At 43.6% G+C, this 20,050-nt stretch overlaps 1 protein-coding gene across 4 annotated transcripts in view; it reads left to right on the top strand.

Moving 5' to 3' along the window:
• LOC130835846 (ATP-binding cassette sub-family C member 4-like) overlaps nucleotides 1–20,050 on the top strand; it is a 154,527-nt gene that overhangs the window by 36,527 nt on the left and 97,950 nt on the right. For all 4 annotated transcript variants that reach the window (XR_009049054.1, XM_057707710.1, XM_057707711.1 and 1 more), the window contains exons 9-13: nucleotides 4,929–5,030; nucleotides 8,418–8,507; nucleotides 9,696–9,887; nucleotides 16,522–16,616; nucleotides 16,843–16,929. Coding sequence is in view for 3 of the 4 variants with exons in the window: in XM_057707710.1 (XP_057563693.1) it covers nucleotides 4,929–5,030; nucleotides 8,418–8,507; nucleotides 9,696–9,887; nucleotides 16,522–16,616; nucleotides 16,843–16,929 (566 nt within the window). In the remaining variant the exon portion in view is untranslated. The remainder of the gene's footprint in view (nucleotides 1–4,928; nucleotides 5,031–8,417; nucleotides 8,508–9,695; nucleotides 9,888–16,521; nucleotides 16,617–16,842; nucleotides 16,930–20,050) is intronic.

Here is a 20,050-nt window from a genome sequence, read left to right as displayed (position 1 = left end):
GTATAATTTTGGAGGTAGTGTTTCCTGGGAAGGTTGAGGAAGTTACCTAGAGAATTACATGTGTGGGGGTGGGTGAGGTGGGAGGCGGATGCTTCCCATTTTCATGGGGATCTTGATGTGAAAATGGCTTTTAGTGCACAAGAAGGGGATCCGTATATTTCAGAACATAAAAAAGTGTCTGAGGCTGCAGATTAGAGAGGGCTGGAGGCCTGAGCAGGGACTGTACAGGACCCTACAGGTAACATTAAGGTTTTTAGTATCTAAGAGCTCATTCCGGCTGCAGCCTGGGAAGCAGGTCAGGGAGGTGGGGTGGGACCCAGAGCAGAGGCAGGGAGATGTGTTAGGAGGCTGATGCAGTATGTAGTCCAGGGAGGAGATGATGTTTGGTTTAAGGTGAAATAGAGAGACTTAGCCAGATTTGAGAGCCACTCAAGGGCTTGAGTTGGCTAGGGGGAGAGGAGAGGTGGATCATGGGATGCTTTGGATTTTGGGAATACAAAATCTCCTGGATTCTTTGAAATATGGAATACTAGAAGAGGACCAAATTTGGGGATGAGAAGAGCTTGAACTTGGTTTTGAACACTGGGAGGCTTTTGTTATAAGACCCACCTCACTGGTTGGCAATTAACCTGATTCAGCCCCCTTTCCTGTTATCTAACAGGAAATAGGCAATGATCAGATGTTCACTTTTCTTCCTTTCCTTGCCTCTCACTTAGATGTGTTAATACCCAATTATAAAGTGAAAAGGGCAGCAGGAGTGGAAGAAAAGATCAGCCGAGTTTACTGACCAGGTAGTCAGAACTGGGTGAGATTCGACCATAGATGGGCTGGAGACGTGGTGGGTACATAGAGTTGAGCACACAGCGTGGCGTTGAGCCCTGCTGCCCCACTGCCTCCTGCAGCCTGGCACTCAGTAGAGTGGACGGGCCATCTCCCAGGATTTCCACTCAGGTCATGTCTGGAAACCCTAGGACGGAAATCTACCACCCCTGCCCACCTTGGAGTGGGTGCGATGGTCCATACCCACAGGAAAGTCCTACATGTGGGCTTCATAGTGTCGTGTCTTCTTGTTTATACATGATTTTCAATTTCCTTTCTTCTATGTACAGAAAATGAAGATTTATTATGATCTTATAAGCCTAAGAATTCCCTCTACATCCTCTTAGTAAGGAAAGAGGACAATGGTCTTGACATTGAACAACTCCAACAGAATTACAAAAGATCTTAACTTCAAAACACTGAAAGTCTTCAGTGACTTTTACATCCAGTAAAATGTGTCTCTGAGGTTATATTGTTCACAAAGCTGCTTAGGATTTTGTGCACCAGCCACTTGGAAGTCAACCTTTTTGGCTCCAGTTTTGATGTTGATACTTTCCTGTTCTGGGTCAGCACTTCTTGGCTCTAATGACAATTTAATTTCAGCTTTTTCATCAGCCTGAGTCCTGGAGAAAAATCCAGCCAGCATTTCTGGTATCCTTACAAGCTGGTCACCTGTTGAATGGAAGCCCTGGAAGACTGTGATGTCTTTCCCTCTTAGACCTGTTGTTTGTGGAAAATGCTCAATAGATTTACTTTCCCACTTAGGGCTTAATTTTTCTCTTTTCCTTTTTTTTTTTTTTTTTCCCGAAAGTGAGGAATTTCTATTCTAATATGCACACACTGAATATTGAATTTTTATGTCGGTAACAAGCTGAAATTGGAATTTGATTTATACAGTATACATATAACTGTTACTGACCAGGGCCTTTGGACTTTTAAATCAATAGAAATTGATAAGAGGTCAGATGAGAAATTCAGGCAAGGCTTTGTTGAGGCTTGTGCTGCAGCACAAGGGAGCAAAAACAAGAAACTGGTACCTTTGTTCACCCTTTGAGAAGGGCAGGCTGGTTCCTTAAATAGGGTGAGGGTAGGGGTGGATTGCTGGTTTGGGCCAGAGCGATGACTTAGGTGGTCTGCCCACCCCCGCGTAGGTGCTGTGTGCACGGATCATACACAGTACCCTGCTTTTGCTCTCAGAATCTCAGAAATGGCAGTCTGCTTGTGGCCTTTTTGTATCTTACTATTCATAATTGCCTCCGCTGAGCACGTGTGCAGTTACTTTTAGTCCCTTAGAGTTTCTTTGTATTCTGTTGCTCAAGGAGACGTTTGTCCAGTTGCAGGCTCTCCAGTAAAGTGTTCCAGGTCCCAGCCTATCTCATAACCTGTTGCTTGTTGCTGTGTTAGCTCAGACTAATGTAAGGCAGTAGCCACGAGGTCAGTGGTTAGACTGATTTGAACCAGCCCTACAGTCTGTTCGTTCCTTTAAGCTGATACCCATGATGGGCTCGCTCTGTGCAAGGCTCAGTCTCAGTTGGAATTGGGACTGTGTAAGTGCAGGAATGACATAGTGTCACTCCTCTACATGACTTAATATCCCTCTGCGAATTCAGAGATAGGGAGGGCAGTTCCATCCGGGGACATCCTGGGTTGGTTCTCAGGAGGATTATCATTTGAGATGGCCTGGAAAGATGGGTGGGATTAGTACTTGGGGTGTCCAGGCAGAGGCCACTTGGGGAGTGTGGACTTAGGGGCTGATGGGTCACTGGAGGGTGTTAAGCGTGGTGGACATTCTCAGGGATGTTGTAAAGAGATCAGGAGGGCATGGTGTTGCGGACAAGTAATCATAAGTGAGATTCAGAAATTATGTTGTTTCAAGAGGAAAGGAGAGGGTAGGAACAGCTGTACCCAATGTTAAGGTTCTCAGTGAGCCTGGATAAGAGGTGAATTGAATGGGAGGATCATGTCTTCTGCCAGCTGGTCTTTGAGAGAAATGCAAGGATCCCATCTTCCTTTTCCTGCACAGAAGCAGGTTTTCACATTCAGTTTTTACCAGTTGTTGTTTTGAGGTAGAAGGTTGCAATCCAGTTTGTAGCTTTGGGGCATGATAGACTGGGGTGTCAAGGTCTTGAAGGGTATTTATGATGTTTAGGGTAGTAGGTTAGTATTTATGTGTTGTTTTCTTTCTCAAACATCCTCACATGCTTGTTTCAGTTGCCCCCTGTGTTGGTAAGGATTCAGTTTCCCTGTGGGTCTTAGGATTCCCCACGTTAAACTGCTTATAAGTCACTTGTTTTTCTCTCATGCAATAGTCATTGTAAAGCTCTGTATGGGTTTCCTGGGGCTGCCGTTACAAAGCACCACAAACCAGGTGCCTTAAAACCACAGGAGTGTATTGTTTCACAGTCCTGGAGGCTCAGAGTCTGAAATCAAGTTATCAGCAGGGTCAGGATCCCTCTGAATCCTATGAGGGTGAATCCTTCCTCACCTCTTCTGGCTTCTGGTGGTTGCAGGTGAACCTTGGCGTTCCTTGGCTTATAGCTACCATCACTCCAGCCTCTGTCTCTCATCATGTGGCTGTTTTCTGCCTGTGTGTCTGTCTCTGCGTCTCTCTCCTTAGAAGGACACCAATTATATTGGATTCAGGGCCCACTCTAGTCCAGTATGATCTCTCAATTGATTACATCTGCAATAACCCTATTTCCAAATAAAATCACATTTTGAGGTAATGGGGTTAGGGCTTCAGCATATCTTTTTGGTGGGATACAATTCATTTCACAACAAGCTCCATTGTTAGTGTGATCCTCCATGGTGTTAGGAAGTCAGACTCTTTCTCTCTCGTTACTCCACTGCATGTGGCTTTGACCAAGCTGGCAGCCTCCAAGGCCCAGGTTGTGGGGTAGAGGAAGGTCCTGGAGGATGTCACTTTCCACTGAGCTGGATTTAGTCACAGGGCTATGCTATCTTCCCAGGAGCTAAAGAGAGAGGTCTTCCTTTCAGTCTGCTATGCACCAGGTAAAAATCAATGTTTTGTTACCACCGAAGAATGAGAGCAGGTTTCAAGGCCAGCCAACATCCTCTGCCATAGATTCACCATTCTTGGGATGGGAAGGGGGGAGTCAGGGTGGTCTCAGTCGGTTGTTTACTCAATATCTGTACCACTGTAGCTTTTCTCATTGAATTACATCTAGAATTTCCAGGGCAAGAGGAAGTTTTCCTGTATGTGATTGTTCACAGGGCTTTATTTAGCTAAATTGCATTGAATAGCTGCTAAGTGGTGTGAAAATAGCAAGAAGTGGGAGATGTGGCCTTTCTTGCTGTTGAGGAGGAGAGAGAGCATTGACTAAGGAAAAGACACAAGTGACTATGAAAAGAAAGACATAGAAACTTAAGAGCATTTTCTTTTTAGAATGATGACTTAAGTGATAGTTAATGACAAGCAATGATATGGATTTAACAAACATGAGGAGGAAAGCAGAATGTGCAGGGTTTTCATTCGGAGTCTCTGCCATAGGTCTTGTGTCCCAGCCTGTCCTGTGCCCCCTGATTTCTGAGGGCCTGGGAGTGGCCTTCCTCTCTGTGTTCCTAGCAGTGTCACGTGATGCTTGGCACCTGGTGGGATTCAGTTAATAGTTATGGAATAATTTCCTTCCAACCCCCCTATTTATTGTTAATAACAAAAAACTAAAACAAGAGAAATGTCCAGGTTCTAAATGTATTGGAATTTGAAGCCATATTTTCTCCTTAGGGAGGAACTGGTACATTTGTTGAGAAAGTTACAACATAGCCTCATGGCCAGGAACTCTTTATTATATATACATACATATACACTATATATACATATATATGTATATATGCATATGCTATATTATATATGTTATATTTATATTATATATTATATACTTATATGTACTATATGCTATAATAATAATATATTATATATTGTATATTATTTAGTATTTCTCATGTGAAAAACACTAAATATAATGCAGTTGTAAAATGATATGTAGGGTGTATAAAAGTTTTTATTGCAAATTCCAAGAAAGAAATTATTTTTGTTTATGGTTTGTTCCTACAGTTTCAACAATCTGTGTTTTTTCCTTTTTCTGTAGAACTTTCTGTTACTTGATGAGATATCACAGCACAACCCTCAGCTGCCATCAGGTGGTGAAGCGATAGTGGACGTGCAGGATTTCACTGCTTTTTGGGATAAGGTAACAAGTCCTCCACTCCAAGATCGTGACTGCTAACAGACTACTGTGACATAGGTTTATTGGAAAATGTTGAGATTTTACCCATGCAATAAAATGTGACTTGCTCATTTACTGAAAGTATGTTATAAAAATTCTCAAAATCAGAAATAAGGTTAGCAATGAATGGGAGTTAAGTATAAAATCAGCCTGAGGCATTTGACATGTTGTTCTTTATCTTATGTTCAAGAGAACTTTCAAAGTATTAGCACATGTTGAAGTACATATGTTAGTAATGTTAGAATTTACAGGATTAGACAGACAAAAAGGCTGCAGTATGGAAAGGGTTAACTAACAAATGCACAACCAGTTGTTACAGACCAGAGGCTTTGGGGAATCAATGTACATTTTTTGCCTTGATGTTATTAGACCTTCTTATTACATACTGAGTGAGGCCGTGATTTGGGTCTTTGCTGTGGTGTAGGGTGGGGGCTTCCCCATCCTAAGCTTCTGGATTGTTCTGGCTACTTTGGTGGCAGCCCGGAGCAAGGAGGAGACAGCAGGTGGACATAGTGAGCACCAGCGATTCCCAATTGAAGGGCTGCACTGTGTGGCAGGCTGACAGGGAGAACTGGCGATTTTCCAGCACTTGGTTTATTTATGACGTTGATGCAAACAGGAAAAACAGGGACCACTCTCAAGAAGTTCTCAAAATTGTGTACCCCATGTACCCCCTTTATCGACAGCTAAAACACTTTCCCTGTCCCTTGGTTCCATGGTCCTCTATGCACAGCCTTCTGTATCAGTGCAGATTAGTCAGGAAAACAGAACCCACACCATGGGAGAGGAAATTCCATGCAGGGAATTAGTTAGACGATAAAAGAGGGGAAAGGAAAGCAAAAAGGGCAAAACGATGGTGAGTGACATAACCCAGAGATTAGCAATGGCAGAAAGCTGCTCCCACCCCCAGGGCCAGAGGTTCTCTGGGAGGAGGCGCCTCTACAGAGGGTCCACCATCTGGAGCAGAGCCCAGGCACCTGGCTGCTGTCAGAGTGGGGACCACAGTGCAAGTGTCCTGACTCTGTAGAATCGTGCTGTCTTTTCATGCCTCTGACTGTTGTGCCACCTGCATCATGTTCACCTACTTCTGACTCAGTGCCTGCCGTCCCCACCAACAAAACAATAGTATGTTCCCAAGTGTATAAAACCACATCCCTGCACCTTTTGCACATGGAAACTCACATAAGGTGCCTGATCTACCCTGACAGTTTCTTCTACATTAATACCATAGGTTTACCTCCTGCTTGGTATTTTTCATCATAATACACTTGAAGCATTTATGGAAAGCGCCACTAAAATTCCATTATGAGGGCAGACCCTGTGTGAATGCTGACACGTACCTCGAATGGCCCATTACCCAACTTCTCTTGTACCAAACGATGCAACATTGTAAAACGAGCTGTTTTGCTCTTCTTCCATGAAATTCATAACATGTTCTCAGACTTGTGCGACTTGCATTGTAGTACAGAACACGCTGTTCTGTTGTCCTGGCCTTGCCTATGGAAGGCTGTGCTCCATGCCGGGGTCGTTAGTAATTAGGGCCTGTCAGGGTAGGTCATGGGTGAGGGAGCCTTCGGGATGGGGAGGTGCACAGACACTGGGGGTTTTGGAAAGAAGCTGAGTCTGAATGAGGCCCCTGCTGGGTTGGCAGGCAGGATATGGACATGAGCTCTGTGACCTGCTCCACTAGACAGCCAGGTGGGAGGTGGGGGAAGGTCTCAGGGACTCAGGTCTCATTCATGAAATCATGGGACTTGGTTTCAATCTATAAGCTTTAAAATAAATGGTCCTGTGGGAGCCTCCAAATTTCCACAGGGCGGGGGTTTTGAACTGTGTCTGGCACAGAGTGGGGGCTCAGCTGATGACCCTTGTTGAGTCAGTGTCCCCTGAGCCTGGATAACCAGGAGGAGAGGGGCCCCAGTATCCCTGGGCTGTCGAGTGCTGCCCCCTTCTGGTCACCCCAGAGCAGAGCCTGATCCTGAAGCCTGAACAGGAGGGAACTCAGTAGCAGGTCTTGACAGACTGTGAGGGGTGGAGACAGGGAGCTGATGTTTCTATGTGGCTCATTATTTTGTTGTCATAACTGAGTGAAAAGTAGGAAAATAGGAACCCTAAGTGGCAGGCAAGAAGAAAGGAATGGAGAAGCTTAAAAAATGTATCTCATGTATTAAAATCTAGCTGCTTCTTGATAGTTTTTGTAAATCCTATAAAATCTGGGGCTAGTTTTTTTGATGATTCAAAGTAACTGTTATTGTTTTAGTAAGTGACTATTCCATAATGAGTTCAGTTATTTCCAGAGAAAGTTTTAATTTAGAAGATTTTCCATACTTTTGTATCCAGACCTTGTGCTTTTTGTCTTAAAAGCATTTTACTAATCACTCATAAGCATTCTTTTTTTTTTAAACACTAGCAGTTATTGAGAATTTTCTTAATACAGTATTTGTAAAGACATACATACACCCTTAAGTCTTTTTGCCTTAGAACTTAACAGGTTGTGCGGTAATCTGACTTGTGATGGGCCTGATGAGTACTTTGTCCTTCTCCCTCGAGTTGAATTGTATGTGCAACAGCACACCTCATGTTTTTGGGGTTTTTTTTGTTGTTGTTGTTGTCCCTGTTTAGCAAGACAGGAAATGCATATAACACATATAAAATTGAGGCTTTATCACTCTGACCCACGATGTCATAATTTCTTTAATCCCCATTTTCTGTTGTTGCTGGTGTTAAATTAGAGCTGTGGTGAAATTAGAGCCTTGACCACCATTTACAGGAGTTAATTTGCCAACAGTGGCTTTATCATACAAAGTGCCCCCTTTGCTTGCTGAGCATTACTGAGATTCATTCTTTATCAGGTGAAAATGGAGAGATTACAGGAGATTTTTAATTGTTTATTAGTAAAGGGCCAGGCATGCATGTACTTCTGCTGCCCCCTTGTGGAAATTAATGAAGTAGACAAAACTAAGGGTCCTAATGAACATTTATAAATGATTAAAAACTTCCCATACTGAATATTTTAAGTATATTATTTTAATAAGTTACTGTGCGTCATAAAGTTTGCATTTGAAGCAGCTACTTTGTCTCTTCAACTTCTAAAATTCTGTGGCTGTCTAGAGCTGTATCTGTATAGAAATCTGGTAAAAGAACGAGCCTTCCTAAAGGCAACTAAAGCTGCTTCAAACCCCCAAAGAGATACGATTGGATGAAGAGGCCTCCAAGACACAGTACCTTAAAATAGGAAGGAGAAAAATGTGGATTATGTTTGTGTATCAATTATGTTATTTTCTCCACTTTCTGAAGCAATTTGTGTTACTTTATTGAAATGGGCACATTTCTGTAAACTTTAATTTGTAGGCATCAGAAACCCCAACCCTACAAGGCCTTTCCTTTACTGTCAGACCTGGTGAACTGTTGGCTGTGGTCGGACCTGTGGGGGCAGGAAAGGTAAGTTATGATGCCTTTTGGCAGCTGGATACAATGCCGCAGTCCCTATTAAATTCAGAGTTGAGCCCAGAGCTGTGTGTAACACGGTTTGAATTGGGTGTTTCTGGAACAGCGTTTCTCTAAGTGTGCTCCATGGAACATTAGTTTCGCGAGAAGGTTTCATGGCCAAATAAATCTGGATAAACGCACACTGTGTTTTCCTTCTGGGTGCTTCACGTTGCACAGTTGGGAACTGCTTGTCGGGAATTTGGACGTCTCAGTGAAGGAAATGATTTATGTGACAGCTGTTTAGTATGGGCAGAGACAACGGGGACTTCTTTTTGTCACAATGGCCCCTCCAGGAAGTCTGGAGGTTGTAAAGTCTCTTCCAGGAAGCTTTGAGCATTTTCTCACGTGACTTGACTTGGTCCCATCAGTGCACGTGTAGTGAGTGTGCAGCCACGTGCTGGAGCTAAAGACACAGACGTGAGCAGGACCCCGACACCCCTGCCTCCAGAAGCCACCAGGGTCCGGGGCGAGACAGACACGCAGGCAGGTTATTTCAGCCCAGGGTGGTGAGCGCTCTGATGGTGTGGATACAGACACGCCACATCTGTGTGTTGTTAAGGATTTGAAGGACATGTGCACGTGCACTTAGTTTGAAACAACAAAATAGAAACCTAAATGTAGGACGTGTACATGAGAGGTGATGATTTACTTTATGATGGACTTTTGCTCTTTGGACATGACTCACTTCAGAGTCCTTTTAACAATAATCTTTGGATATATTCTTCACACATAGCTTTTTAAGAACTAGTATTTGTCAAGTAAAGGATACCCAGATGCAGGAATAACTGTATTAAACATCAGATACATGAAATAGCCATCCTGCTGGGCTGCTCTGTTAGTTAAGGATGTTAAATATTTTTAATTAGTCTTTTCTGAGTGTAGCACTTCATTTTGGGGAAACTCTTGGGCACAGTTGGTTGTTAGACTATTTTGTTAATATTCCTTATCAGCCATTAGTTTACACTGACCAATTGTGTTATTTTCAATTTTTTTTTTGTCCCATCTGCCAGGGCTGTACTTTATCCTTTTCTAAAGGAAAGGGTTCTATCATTTATCAAGCGCCCAGGGTCGGGGTGGCTGTTCTGCGGGGCATGTGCCGAGTGCTGCCTGTTCACATGTGTGTGTTGCCTTCTGTTTCAGTCGTCACTGCTAAGTGCTGTGCTGGGGGAGCTGCCCCCGAGCCAGGGGCTGGTCAGTGTGCACGGGAGGATCATGTATGTTTCTCAGCAGCCCTGGGTGTTTTCAGGAACTGTGAAGAGTAATATTTTATTTGGGAAGAAATATGAAAAAGAACGATATGAAGAAGTAATAAAGGCTTGTGCTTTGGAAAAGGTTAGTAATGACTTTTAAGTTGTATATGCTTGAATTTCAAATAATAATAGTTTTAAACTACAGGGTTTGTTAAAAGCTTTTTTCTTTTTTTTAATTGGAAAGATCTTTGAATGTTTAATATTTTAAGCTGGTCTTCTGGGTAAATTTGCAAATGTATTTACATATGCTGTGGTGTAATACTGATGTGATAATGACACTCACAAAATGCCCTTTTTTGGTGGGGGCTGTTTCATTTTGTGCAGTTTTATTCACTTTTAACTTTTTTTTAAATACAAAATTTGCAAAATTATGGAGCACAGTGTAATGAGCCCTCCTGCACCCACCCCCAGCTCCAACCAGGAGCAGCTGGAGGCCAGTCTGGCTGCATCTGTCCCCCTGCCCTCTGCCAGCCCCACCCCCACCCCAGACTGTTCTGCAGCAGATCCTAGACCTCAGATTAGTCCATCTGTAAACATTTCATTAGTTTTCTCTAAAAGATAGGAAAGCCTTTGGAAAAAAAAAATCACCACATTATTATACCTGGAAAATAACCCAAATCCCTGAATATGATAAATGTTCTCATCAGTGTTGTTAATGTTGTTAATCATCTGAGAAATCTCCTTGACCAGTGGTTTGGATCAGACTCCAGGAAATGTCTGCCCCCTACAGACCTTGCACTTGGTTGGTGTCTCCTTCACCCCTTTCAGCCTATAGGTTTTCTTCCCTACTTCATTTCTTTTCTTTTTTCTCCACTTCATTTCTGACTTGTAATTTATTAAAGAAAATGGAATGCTTTAAATTTTCTTCTTAATACTGCATCATTTCACTATGGGAGAGATTGTTTTCAGAAATGGCATTGAGTTTCACAGAAAAGGGGAAATAAAACATTTAACTATGTGTTGGGATTTAAATAAAATTAGTGAATGAGTGATGAAAAGTGAACTTGATAGAAGAATATAACTTGGCAAAAAGGAAGAAAAAAGATAAATACTGATAAATACTATGGGTATTTAGAAATACTCTTGGGTTATAAAAATCTGTGAATAATAGCATTAAAGGGCTCCCCCTGGGGTCTGTTCAGTGCAGTCTGGACATCTGACTGTTCTTTTATACTGTGAGGAAAAGGCTGGGACAGACTTTCAAAGGTGTGGTGTTGAAGGCTCCAAACTGAGGAAATAGTAATTCTGCTTGAACAACGGCTTGAACATCATAGGCTGTATCAGGTGAGTAGTATTTTAGGATGATGTGGACAAAATAGAATTTCTTGTTTGTTTAACGGGCTTCTCTTTCTTTCTTCTGGGTTATTGTTAATGAGAGATTATGTGTTTGCAGAAATGACATCAAGTTAGCAGTAATGAGCTAGATTTTCATTAAATGCTGCATAGACTGTATAAGAAAAGAAGGGGGAAAGCAAATGTAAAAATGGTGAGAACAATAGCTCCCATTTACTGAGTCCACGCGCAAGTCATTTTTCTGTCTCACATGCACATGAACACACACAAAAAGGTATATGGGTTATTAATTCTTTGAGTGTCTTCAATGTTACTATCCTCATTTTATAGTTAGTAAAACTGAGGCTTGGAGAGATGAAATGCCTCATCTCTATGTTTGCAGCTCAAGTTCAGATCCCTGCAGGCCAATGCTTTACTGCAGCCCTGTGGGGTGAGTGGACCAGTAACGCGGGCAGTGTTCTGGGGCTTCACCCACCCTCAGGCATCCGTGCAGCACAGACTCTGGTGGGAGGGGCCCTGCAGGATGGGGCTGCACAGCGATTCTCCTGTACGTGACGTGACTTTATAAACATGGACTGCTCTCCTGTTCTGCTGCGTGGTCGGGACGTGGAGGCAGGGCGCCTTGTGCCCATTCCCTCCTTGGCAGGAAGGGAGGCCCAGGGCCGAGAAGTAGCAAATAGCTTTGTCACTTGCCTGCTGAAACTTCGGACATGTCCTATTACCTACCTCTGATGATTCTGCAGCAAAATGAGGACACTGGATGAGAGAGTTTCCAAGAGGTTTTGCTGCTCCTCTGAAATGTCATCTATGACTCTGATTAGCAAGGGGTCAGCAAGGTCTTTACGACACCTGGGAACCACTTAATGAGTTATGAGATCCTGTGCTTATCTTCTTCTGGAATCCCTGTGTCAGTGGATGGGCACAAGACTCTCATAGATAATAGTGGCATCCTGGAATTCTTTTTGTCTTTAGATACAGAGACTGCATGTGTAGTAGAAAAGGCTTGGCCTTTGGAGAGAAATAGTCCTGGGTAGTAACTCCAGGTGTTTGTCTCAATTTCCTCTCTTATTAAATGGGGGAGGGGTGTAAAGGCTACAGGCAATGCCTGTAAACTGCAAACATGCCAGCGTTTCAGTAAATGGTCGCTACTGTTACTATTACAGATCTTCTCTCTACATCCATCCATCCATCCATCCATACATGCATACACATATAAATACAATAAGATTTATCCTTACAGTTCTCCCTATCCCACCTCCCCCAAATCCTGGAACAAAAAACAGAAAAGAGGAAACATTTCTTACATTACATATGTTAACAATGACTGGATGTATTATACTAGATCTAACTGAAGTGAACATTTAAGTTCATTGAGCTGAAAACACTCCTGTAATAAAATAGGGAGATAAGATGGAATCACATTTGGCAACATTGATTCAGGCTGATGACATCAACTCCAAGGCCCAGGAGTCAGAAGGCTCAGGGTTTGAGTCTCAGTTTCTCTTTTACTAGGTGTGTGATTTTGGCTGATTGTCTGAACCTTACAAGCCTGTTTCTTCATCTGTAAAATGGAGATAATAATACTGTCAACCTCATAATGTTGTTTTGAGAATGAAATGCAGCAGTGATTTTAAAGTACCTGATTGCTAGGGACATAACAAGCACTCTAAATGTTAGAATGATTGTGAAAATAAATTAATTCTTAATTAGAAGCTCAGCCAGTTTTTGGTAAAATCACATCCATAAAATGTGACATGTGAGAAAGAAGGTACCTGAGTATTTAGCTTCCACTATTTGAGCTGATATTTACATAGGTGCTCTACACATGAACATTATATAAATCAACAATAAAAATATTCTGTTACCATAACATAAGCAATATAGTATGTGACATTTATCTGCATATTATCTTTAACTACTGGAAGGCTTTTAAAACCTTTTAGGCAATATGTATCTAAAGGTATCACATTGGTAAATTCTAGTTTAATATTTTCCCACGTAGATCACTTGACTTTACAAACCCCTGTTAGGTGCTTATAAGCTTGTACTTTCATCTCATATTTACCACATTCCTCCCAACTCAGACATTTTTTTTTTTTCAGATTGCCTTGATGATCATAGGATAATAAGTTTACTGATACTTCTGTGTCTATGTATAGAGGCCATCAAGTCTTGAAATTTTAGCATTGCCTTCATTTCAAATATACTTTTCAGTCACCACTTGGGCAGCATAACGTGAAAAGAGCAAAAGGCTATGAACAGCCATGAGCTTGGTTCAGATCCCAACTCTTTTGTTTAACAGCTGACTGTCCTCAGACCAGTGATATAACCTCAGTCTCAGTTTCCTCACCTGTGAAATGGGGCCAGTACTTACCGTGCAGCTTGTTGTGAGGATTAGAGATAATCAGCATCAGGGTCCAGAACAGAGCTTGGTGCACAGATCTCACCACCAGGAGCTGAGAGAAGCCGTGCGCACATGTACAGATGTGCATGTAAGCAGAGTAAGACGCATCCTTCACGAGAGATGTAAACAAAGCCTTAGGAACCAGCAGGAAGAGAGATGAGTCCAGGGTGGTTTCACGGGAGAGTGTGTTTGGGCTGAGCCTGGAAAGATGGGCAGGATATTGACAGGCTGTGAGAGGAGGGGCAATTCCAAATGGAAGAAAAGCTGTGAAGAAAGGCAGGCGCCTCCTGCTTTTTGACTCTGGAATCCAGCCCTCCTCTCAAGTCTGGCCCCCATTAACCATTTCAACAGTCTGCTCCATGGTGGTTTTACACTGTCTCCACCATCGCTGAAGGGCCCTTGATGTGTATCAAACCAGCCTCTCATTTCCTAGTTTGCCACCAGTTTGTGTGTCTGCTTTTCAGTGAAAATTGGTTAAGTTTAACTTAGAGGTAGCTAACAAGAATAAGAACACCTCCCTGCCACTGGGAGGAATTGTAATATATGCCCACCTCAGGTTTTCCCTTTAGACTAATCAGAAAATGGTGGCTGGGAAATCAGCTTGACTTGGATTTTGCTTCAAATCTTCTGGAATGTTTTTCCCATCTTGGGCTTGTCCGTAAATAATTTGCAGAGTCAACAACACACTCAAAGTCTTCCTATCAGACTCAAATCCAGTTTCTCATGCGCTAACTGTGCTAAATGAAAGAGTGGGCTTAAGTGTATTTTTTTAGAACGTGGTTACAATTCTATGCTACACATTCATGCTATTTTAAGAAGGAAACCAGTTGAACAACATAAAATCAAAGCATAAAAACTGAGTGGAACAGTCTGCAAGGATTGTCAACAGTAAAACAGAGGCCAAGTAACTGTGTGTGTGAATCTGCGTGTGTGTGCGTAAGGCTGGGAACCTATCTTGAAACAGTTCATTGTCATGAAAACCAAAAGCAAGAGATGGTATTAATTTCTGAGCTCAACAAAGAAATAAGGTGAAATAGTGATAAATTTTCACAACAGAGCAATTACTGCCTTTCATTTGATCCACCCTCGTTAAGCTTTGCATGTGCAGGGAAGCTGTGTGTGCCTGTGTGTCTTTGTGGCTGTCAGGGAGGGTTATGATGGAGACTGTCTTTTTTCTCCTTCTGGTCATGTGCTTTGCATGTTGTGATTCTCACTGTGAATGGGGTCTCACTGTTGGCTCGATGAGAAAATAGGCGTCAGTCACCCGTAGCAAGTTACAGTCAATTCATGTCCTTTTTCCATTTATGGAGGGTGTTCATACACTTCTTTTCATTCTCACGCATCGAGTTTAGTGATTCTTGCTTCTGTAGCACATTCTGTCAGAGAGGAAAATAAGACTTAGGGAGATCACAGGATTTGTTTATTATGGAGACCCCAGTGTGCCACTTGCTTTCTTCCCAAATTTGCTAGAGACCAAGAAAGTCTGTTTTGGGGAAAATAGACTGATCTGTCTACTTACTTCCTAAATAATATTCAAATATAACTTTTGATAGATTCCCAGATCCTCAAGTCAAAACTTCACATCCTTCTGAGCTTTGCGTTTTTCCTGTTTCCATGGACAAGCATCTACTTAATCCAGCTGATCTGCTCAGTGTCCCTCGAGCACACTGTTTCTTTCCCTTTGGTTTCCCTGCCCAGCCTGCTCTTTCTGCTCCCATTTCTTGTACAGACCTTGTCTGTCACTGTATCACTTGCCTTAAGTATCACGTGCCGTATGTGAAGACACGGGACAGGTGTTATCCCTTCTCTGAAAGTGGGAAACTGAGGCCAAGGTCTGCAAAATTGATAATTTAAGATAAAATAAGTCCTGTGCCTTCACCAGCCTGTGCCACCAGCCCTCATACTGTGCCTCTAGCACAGACCTTCACACTTGCAGGTCCAGCTGCACTGTGACATCACTGAGAGGTCATCTCAGCTTGTCCAGTCTCCTAAACCTACATCCACCATCTTCTCCAACTCAGTAAATGGAGACTCTGTTCTTCCCCTTCTCTCAGCCCAAATACCACAGTCCTCATCTTCTCTTACAACCCACACGCATCCTGTGAGCAGGTCTTACAGACTCCACCTTTGAAATGTGGCTGGCATGGGACCCTTTCTCTCCATTTTCACTGTTCCCATTCTGGTCCTGGCCACTGTCATCTCTCACCTAGATTATTGCTGTAGCCTCCTCACTTGTATCTGCCCTCACCCTTCCCCCTGACTGTCTATTTTCCACAAAGTGCAGGAGTGATTCCTTAAAAACCTCAGACCATGTCAGTCCTCCTCCTCCCCCTCCCCCTTTTACTGGGAGTGACACCAGGGCTCCTCCTGCTCTGTCTCTGCCCTCATCCCCCTCATTCTTACTCAGCTCCAGCTCTCCTGGCCTCCTTGCTTGTCCTGGAAAGCCTTGAGCATCTGCCCCATGGCCTCTGCACTCGCTCATTCCTCTGTGTGGAGCCTCCTCTCCAGATCTGTGTGAGCCCCCTCCACCCTCCCCCAGATCTGTTCACACCCCCTCTGAGCAGAGCCCTTCCCGACCCCAGTGTAGACTCACTTTCCTTCCTTTACTCTCTATCGCCCTAAGCTGGCTTCCTTTTTCTTCTTGTCCTTAGTACTTGCACTCATGTTAATTTTCCATATTTTTCTCCCACCATGGAAAGAAACTCTGGGGACTTTGTTTCCTCATGGCTGAATTCATTGTGCCCAGAACAATGCCTGGTGTATTTACTGAGCAGATCCTCAATAAATACCTGTTAAAATGGTCAAATGCATAAATGGTGTGGAAAAGTACAGAATGAAAAAAATTAAAAACCCTGAGTGTTTTTTTTTAATGTTCCAGGTTACAATTTAGTCGCTATGAAATATACCCATTGCTGTTGATCAAATACTTGTGTGAAGAACTGATGCTAGAAGGTTAGGATGGCAGGAGGAGAACACATTTTAAATAATTTTCTTTTTCCCCTTTTCTATCTTCATGTAGGATTTGCAGGTTTTGGAGAATAAAGACCTAACTGAGTTAGGAGATGGAGGAACCACACTGAGTGCAGGGCAGAAAGCCCGAGTCAGCCTCGCAAGGTAAATGGCATTTCAGTTTCCATCCTGCCCCTGCCTCTTCCGTGGCTCCTGGCGGAGGAGAGCACACAAACCCCTCTCACCAGGTGGATGCTGTGAAGCAGGGTCTCAGCCCTTTCCAAGCCCTCTTGAAAGGAACATGGATTTGTTGGACACCATCATGATTCAGAGATGGGATCCAGGGAGGGGATCGTGAAGCGTTCTCCTGACATCTCTCTACATTTCCTAGAGCCGTGTATCAGGATGCAGACATCTACCTCCTGGATGATCCGCTCAGCGCAGTAGATGCAGAAGTGAGCAGGCACTTGTTCCAACTGTGAGTTTGCTTCTGTTCTATCATTTCTGCTTTCCAAGAACCGTGTAGAGATCAGGGAAGAGAGCTTAGGAAAGCTTTTGTGCTTCAGGAGACTCAGCTTGTTCTGCCCTGGTGTCCTTCTCCCCCTCCCTTCCCTCCACAGAAGATCCATCGTAGAGAAATTTTGCATCATGATGAGGTCAAGATAAGAAAATACAGGAGGTGCTTCCAGTGTGTGGAGGCCAGTGGAGCCCGCGCTTTAGGGAGCTGAGGAGTAGATGGCAGATTTCCCCTTGCTGCTTACAGTTGATAACAAGACACTGTGGGTGGACCCAGGCCCCAGGAATAAGAAAGGTGATGTATGGGTTTTTAAATCAGAGAATGGGACTCAGTAACCTGGTACTGGCTGCCAGTTCTTTTCCTCCATCATTTGTTTAAGGCACGTTAGAAGCGAAGTTTTCAGTACTGACATAGGACTTCTGTGGAAAACCTTGTTGGTTTATGCTTATTCTGTTGGTTTGCAAATACTTAATAAAACATAGAATTTGAGAATGATTTATTCCACATCAGAGTATGATTTCAATCATTTCACATTGTTTCATGGGTACTAACGAGAATTAATACTTAGACCGACAGTGTAGGGTTAACTTGAATTTGAAAGTAGGAATCTAGAATCTGGCTGAAGTCCTGACTCTCATTTTGTGTTTCTGGAATTTGTTTTCAGTGGCTCTTGCTTGGCCACCAAACCTCTGAAGCAGAACAACTCTGATGCTTTTCTGTGTGTAGTATGTCCTAACACATACTGACTGATGTCTCTGATGGAGTCTAGAGTGGCCTCTTTGAAAGCCTCGTGACCTTGCTTTTTCTGAAGCAGCATCCACATCTACCCCACGGTTAGTTACCTTGCTGTTGTGCACCTTGTTAAAGCCAATGAGCCCTTCCAGCTGCACTTATTAAAGCCCTACTGTGTGCACCAGGATAAGTGCCCTTACAGATGTTATTGCACAAAACTTCTTAGTTTACAGAGGAGGACAGTGAGCCAGGAGAGGGGAAGGACTCACCCTGGGCAGAATAAGGGAGACTAAGACGTTCAGCTCTCATTCTTGCCTCTAAGGAATCTGTCTCTATGTGGAGCTTCTTAAGACAGATGCCTGGGAAAAGCTCAGCATAGTCAAGGTTTAGAAGGTTTCAATACAGAACAGTAAATGCTAAATGGAAGCAGAATTGGGCAGCTGTAGGCTTTCAGCTGAAGTCGGGAAGCTCCCTGTGCACTGGGCTTGGTGGGAAGTGCCCTGGGGGCCTGCAGGCTGCGCAGGGTTTGTGGAGGTTGAGAAGGGGATTCAGTTCCTTTTGCTAAAGTAGGAGTAGAAGCACAGGTGTAGAGGTCGGAGGAAGCAAGGCCCATCCTGCTGAGAAGAACAGCAGGCCCATCCTCGCCTGGAGGATGTAGGTTATACAGCAGAGGGAAGCTCTTTGGAAATTCTCGCTGGCAGGTCCTGTATTAGTTTGCTAGGGCTGTGTCTGTCCAGGCTGCTCTCACAGGAGACCATAGTCCGGACGGCTTATAAATAACAGAAATTTATCCCTCACAGTTCTGGAGGCTGGGAAAGTCCAAGGTCAGGGTGCTGGGAGATTTGGTGTCTGATGAGGGCCTGATTCTTGTGTCTTCACATTGTGTACAGGGTGAGGGAGCTGTGTGGGTCCCTGTTATAAGGACACTAATCCCATTCATGAAGGCTCCACCCTCATGACCTGATCACCTCCCAAGGGCCCCCTATCCAGTATCTTCACAGTGGGGATTAGTTTTCAACGTATGAATCTTGAGGACACAAACACTCAGTCTATAGCAGGCTGTCACAGATTAGGGAGCTTAAACAACAGAAATTAATTTTCTCACAGTTCTGGAGGCTGGAAGCCCAAGATCAAGGTGTGGGAAGGTTTGGTTTCTGCCAAGACTTCTGTCCTTGGATTCCAATGGCATCTTCCTCGCTGTGTCCTCACATGGTGTTTCCTTTGTTCACCTGCAGCCCTGTGTCTCTGTTCTTATGTCTTAGTCTCCTCTTCTAAAGACACTAGTGAGATTGGATTAGGCCCACTCTAATTAACAGTAACTTAATTACCTCTTTAAAGGCCCTGTCACCAAATTCTAAGGTACTAACAGTTAAGGTGTCAATGTGTGAAATTTGCGGGGACATGATTGCTTTACAACAGGTCCAGAATAGCAAAGTAAAAAGACTTTAGCCGGGTCAGCAGCGTGAGAGTAAGACATGGAAGGAGCTCTGAGCTCTGGATATGATATGTGGAGCTGGGATTCCACATCCCCTAAGCGGGGGTCGTGGGGCAGGTTCCACCAAAGTCTGTATGTAACTCGTGCTTAGTGTCGGGGCGATGAAAGCGCTCTGCAGATGGATGGTGGTGGCGGCTGCACAGCGGTGTGAATGTACTTAATGCCACTGAACTATATGCTTAAAAATGGCAAGAACGGTAAATTTCATGTTACGTTTATTTTACCACAATAAAAAAATATGCAAAGTGGCATTGAATCTTTCAGAACATGAGAGAACAGGACAGCTGACCTGTGGCATGGCCTCCAGCTCTCTGATCTGACCCCCCTTTCCCACCCTCTCCTGATCATGACTTGATGAATTTTCCCTTAGAGGAGTGCCTTGTGTCTTGTCATGAGTTGAGTGACAGGGTTTGTGCTGTGACAGAGATTCCCCACCCCCACCCTCCTGGCATCATGAGTAGCTCAGCCTCCCTGTTCTCAGCACCCTGCCTTGAACTTGCAAATATCTGTCACCTCGTCTTGTGTGCGTCTGCACAAGTGCTCCATCACTTCAAGAATGGTTTCTGCTGGTCATTGTATCTGTGTCACAGGGAGGAGAGAGGAAGGCCTTCTTATTGCCAAGTATCAGTGTGCTGATCACAAAATCTCCCCCAAGTTCTTTTTCAGACACAGGAGGTGTTTATAAAGTCCTCTGAAACATTTTGGGTTTAATGACTTTGAATGTACACTTGATAGAAGCAAAGTTGTTTGCTAATCAGAACCACGTTCTTTGGGGAAACTTAGGGCTGGGAGCATGAGGGCAGTTTAGGAAATCACTCAGCAGCCACTGGAGAATGTTCTCAAGTTAGAAAATTG

This window comes from Hippopotamus amphibius, chromosome 14, assembly GCF_030028045.1.
Source record: "Hippopotamus amphibius kiboko isolate mHipAmp2 chromosome 14, mHipAmp2.hap2, whole genome shotgun sequence".
Classification (NCBI taxonomy): Eukaryota; Metazoa; Chordata; class Mammalia; order Artiodactyla; family Hippopotamidae; genus Hippopotamus; species Hippopotamus amphibius.
This window is presented reverse-complemented; position numbering and strand designations above follow the sequence as displayed.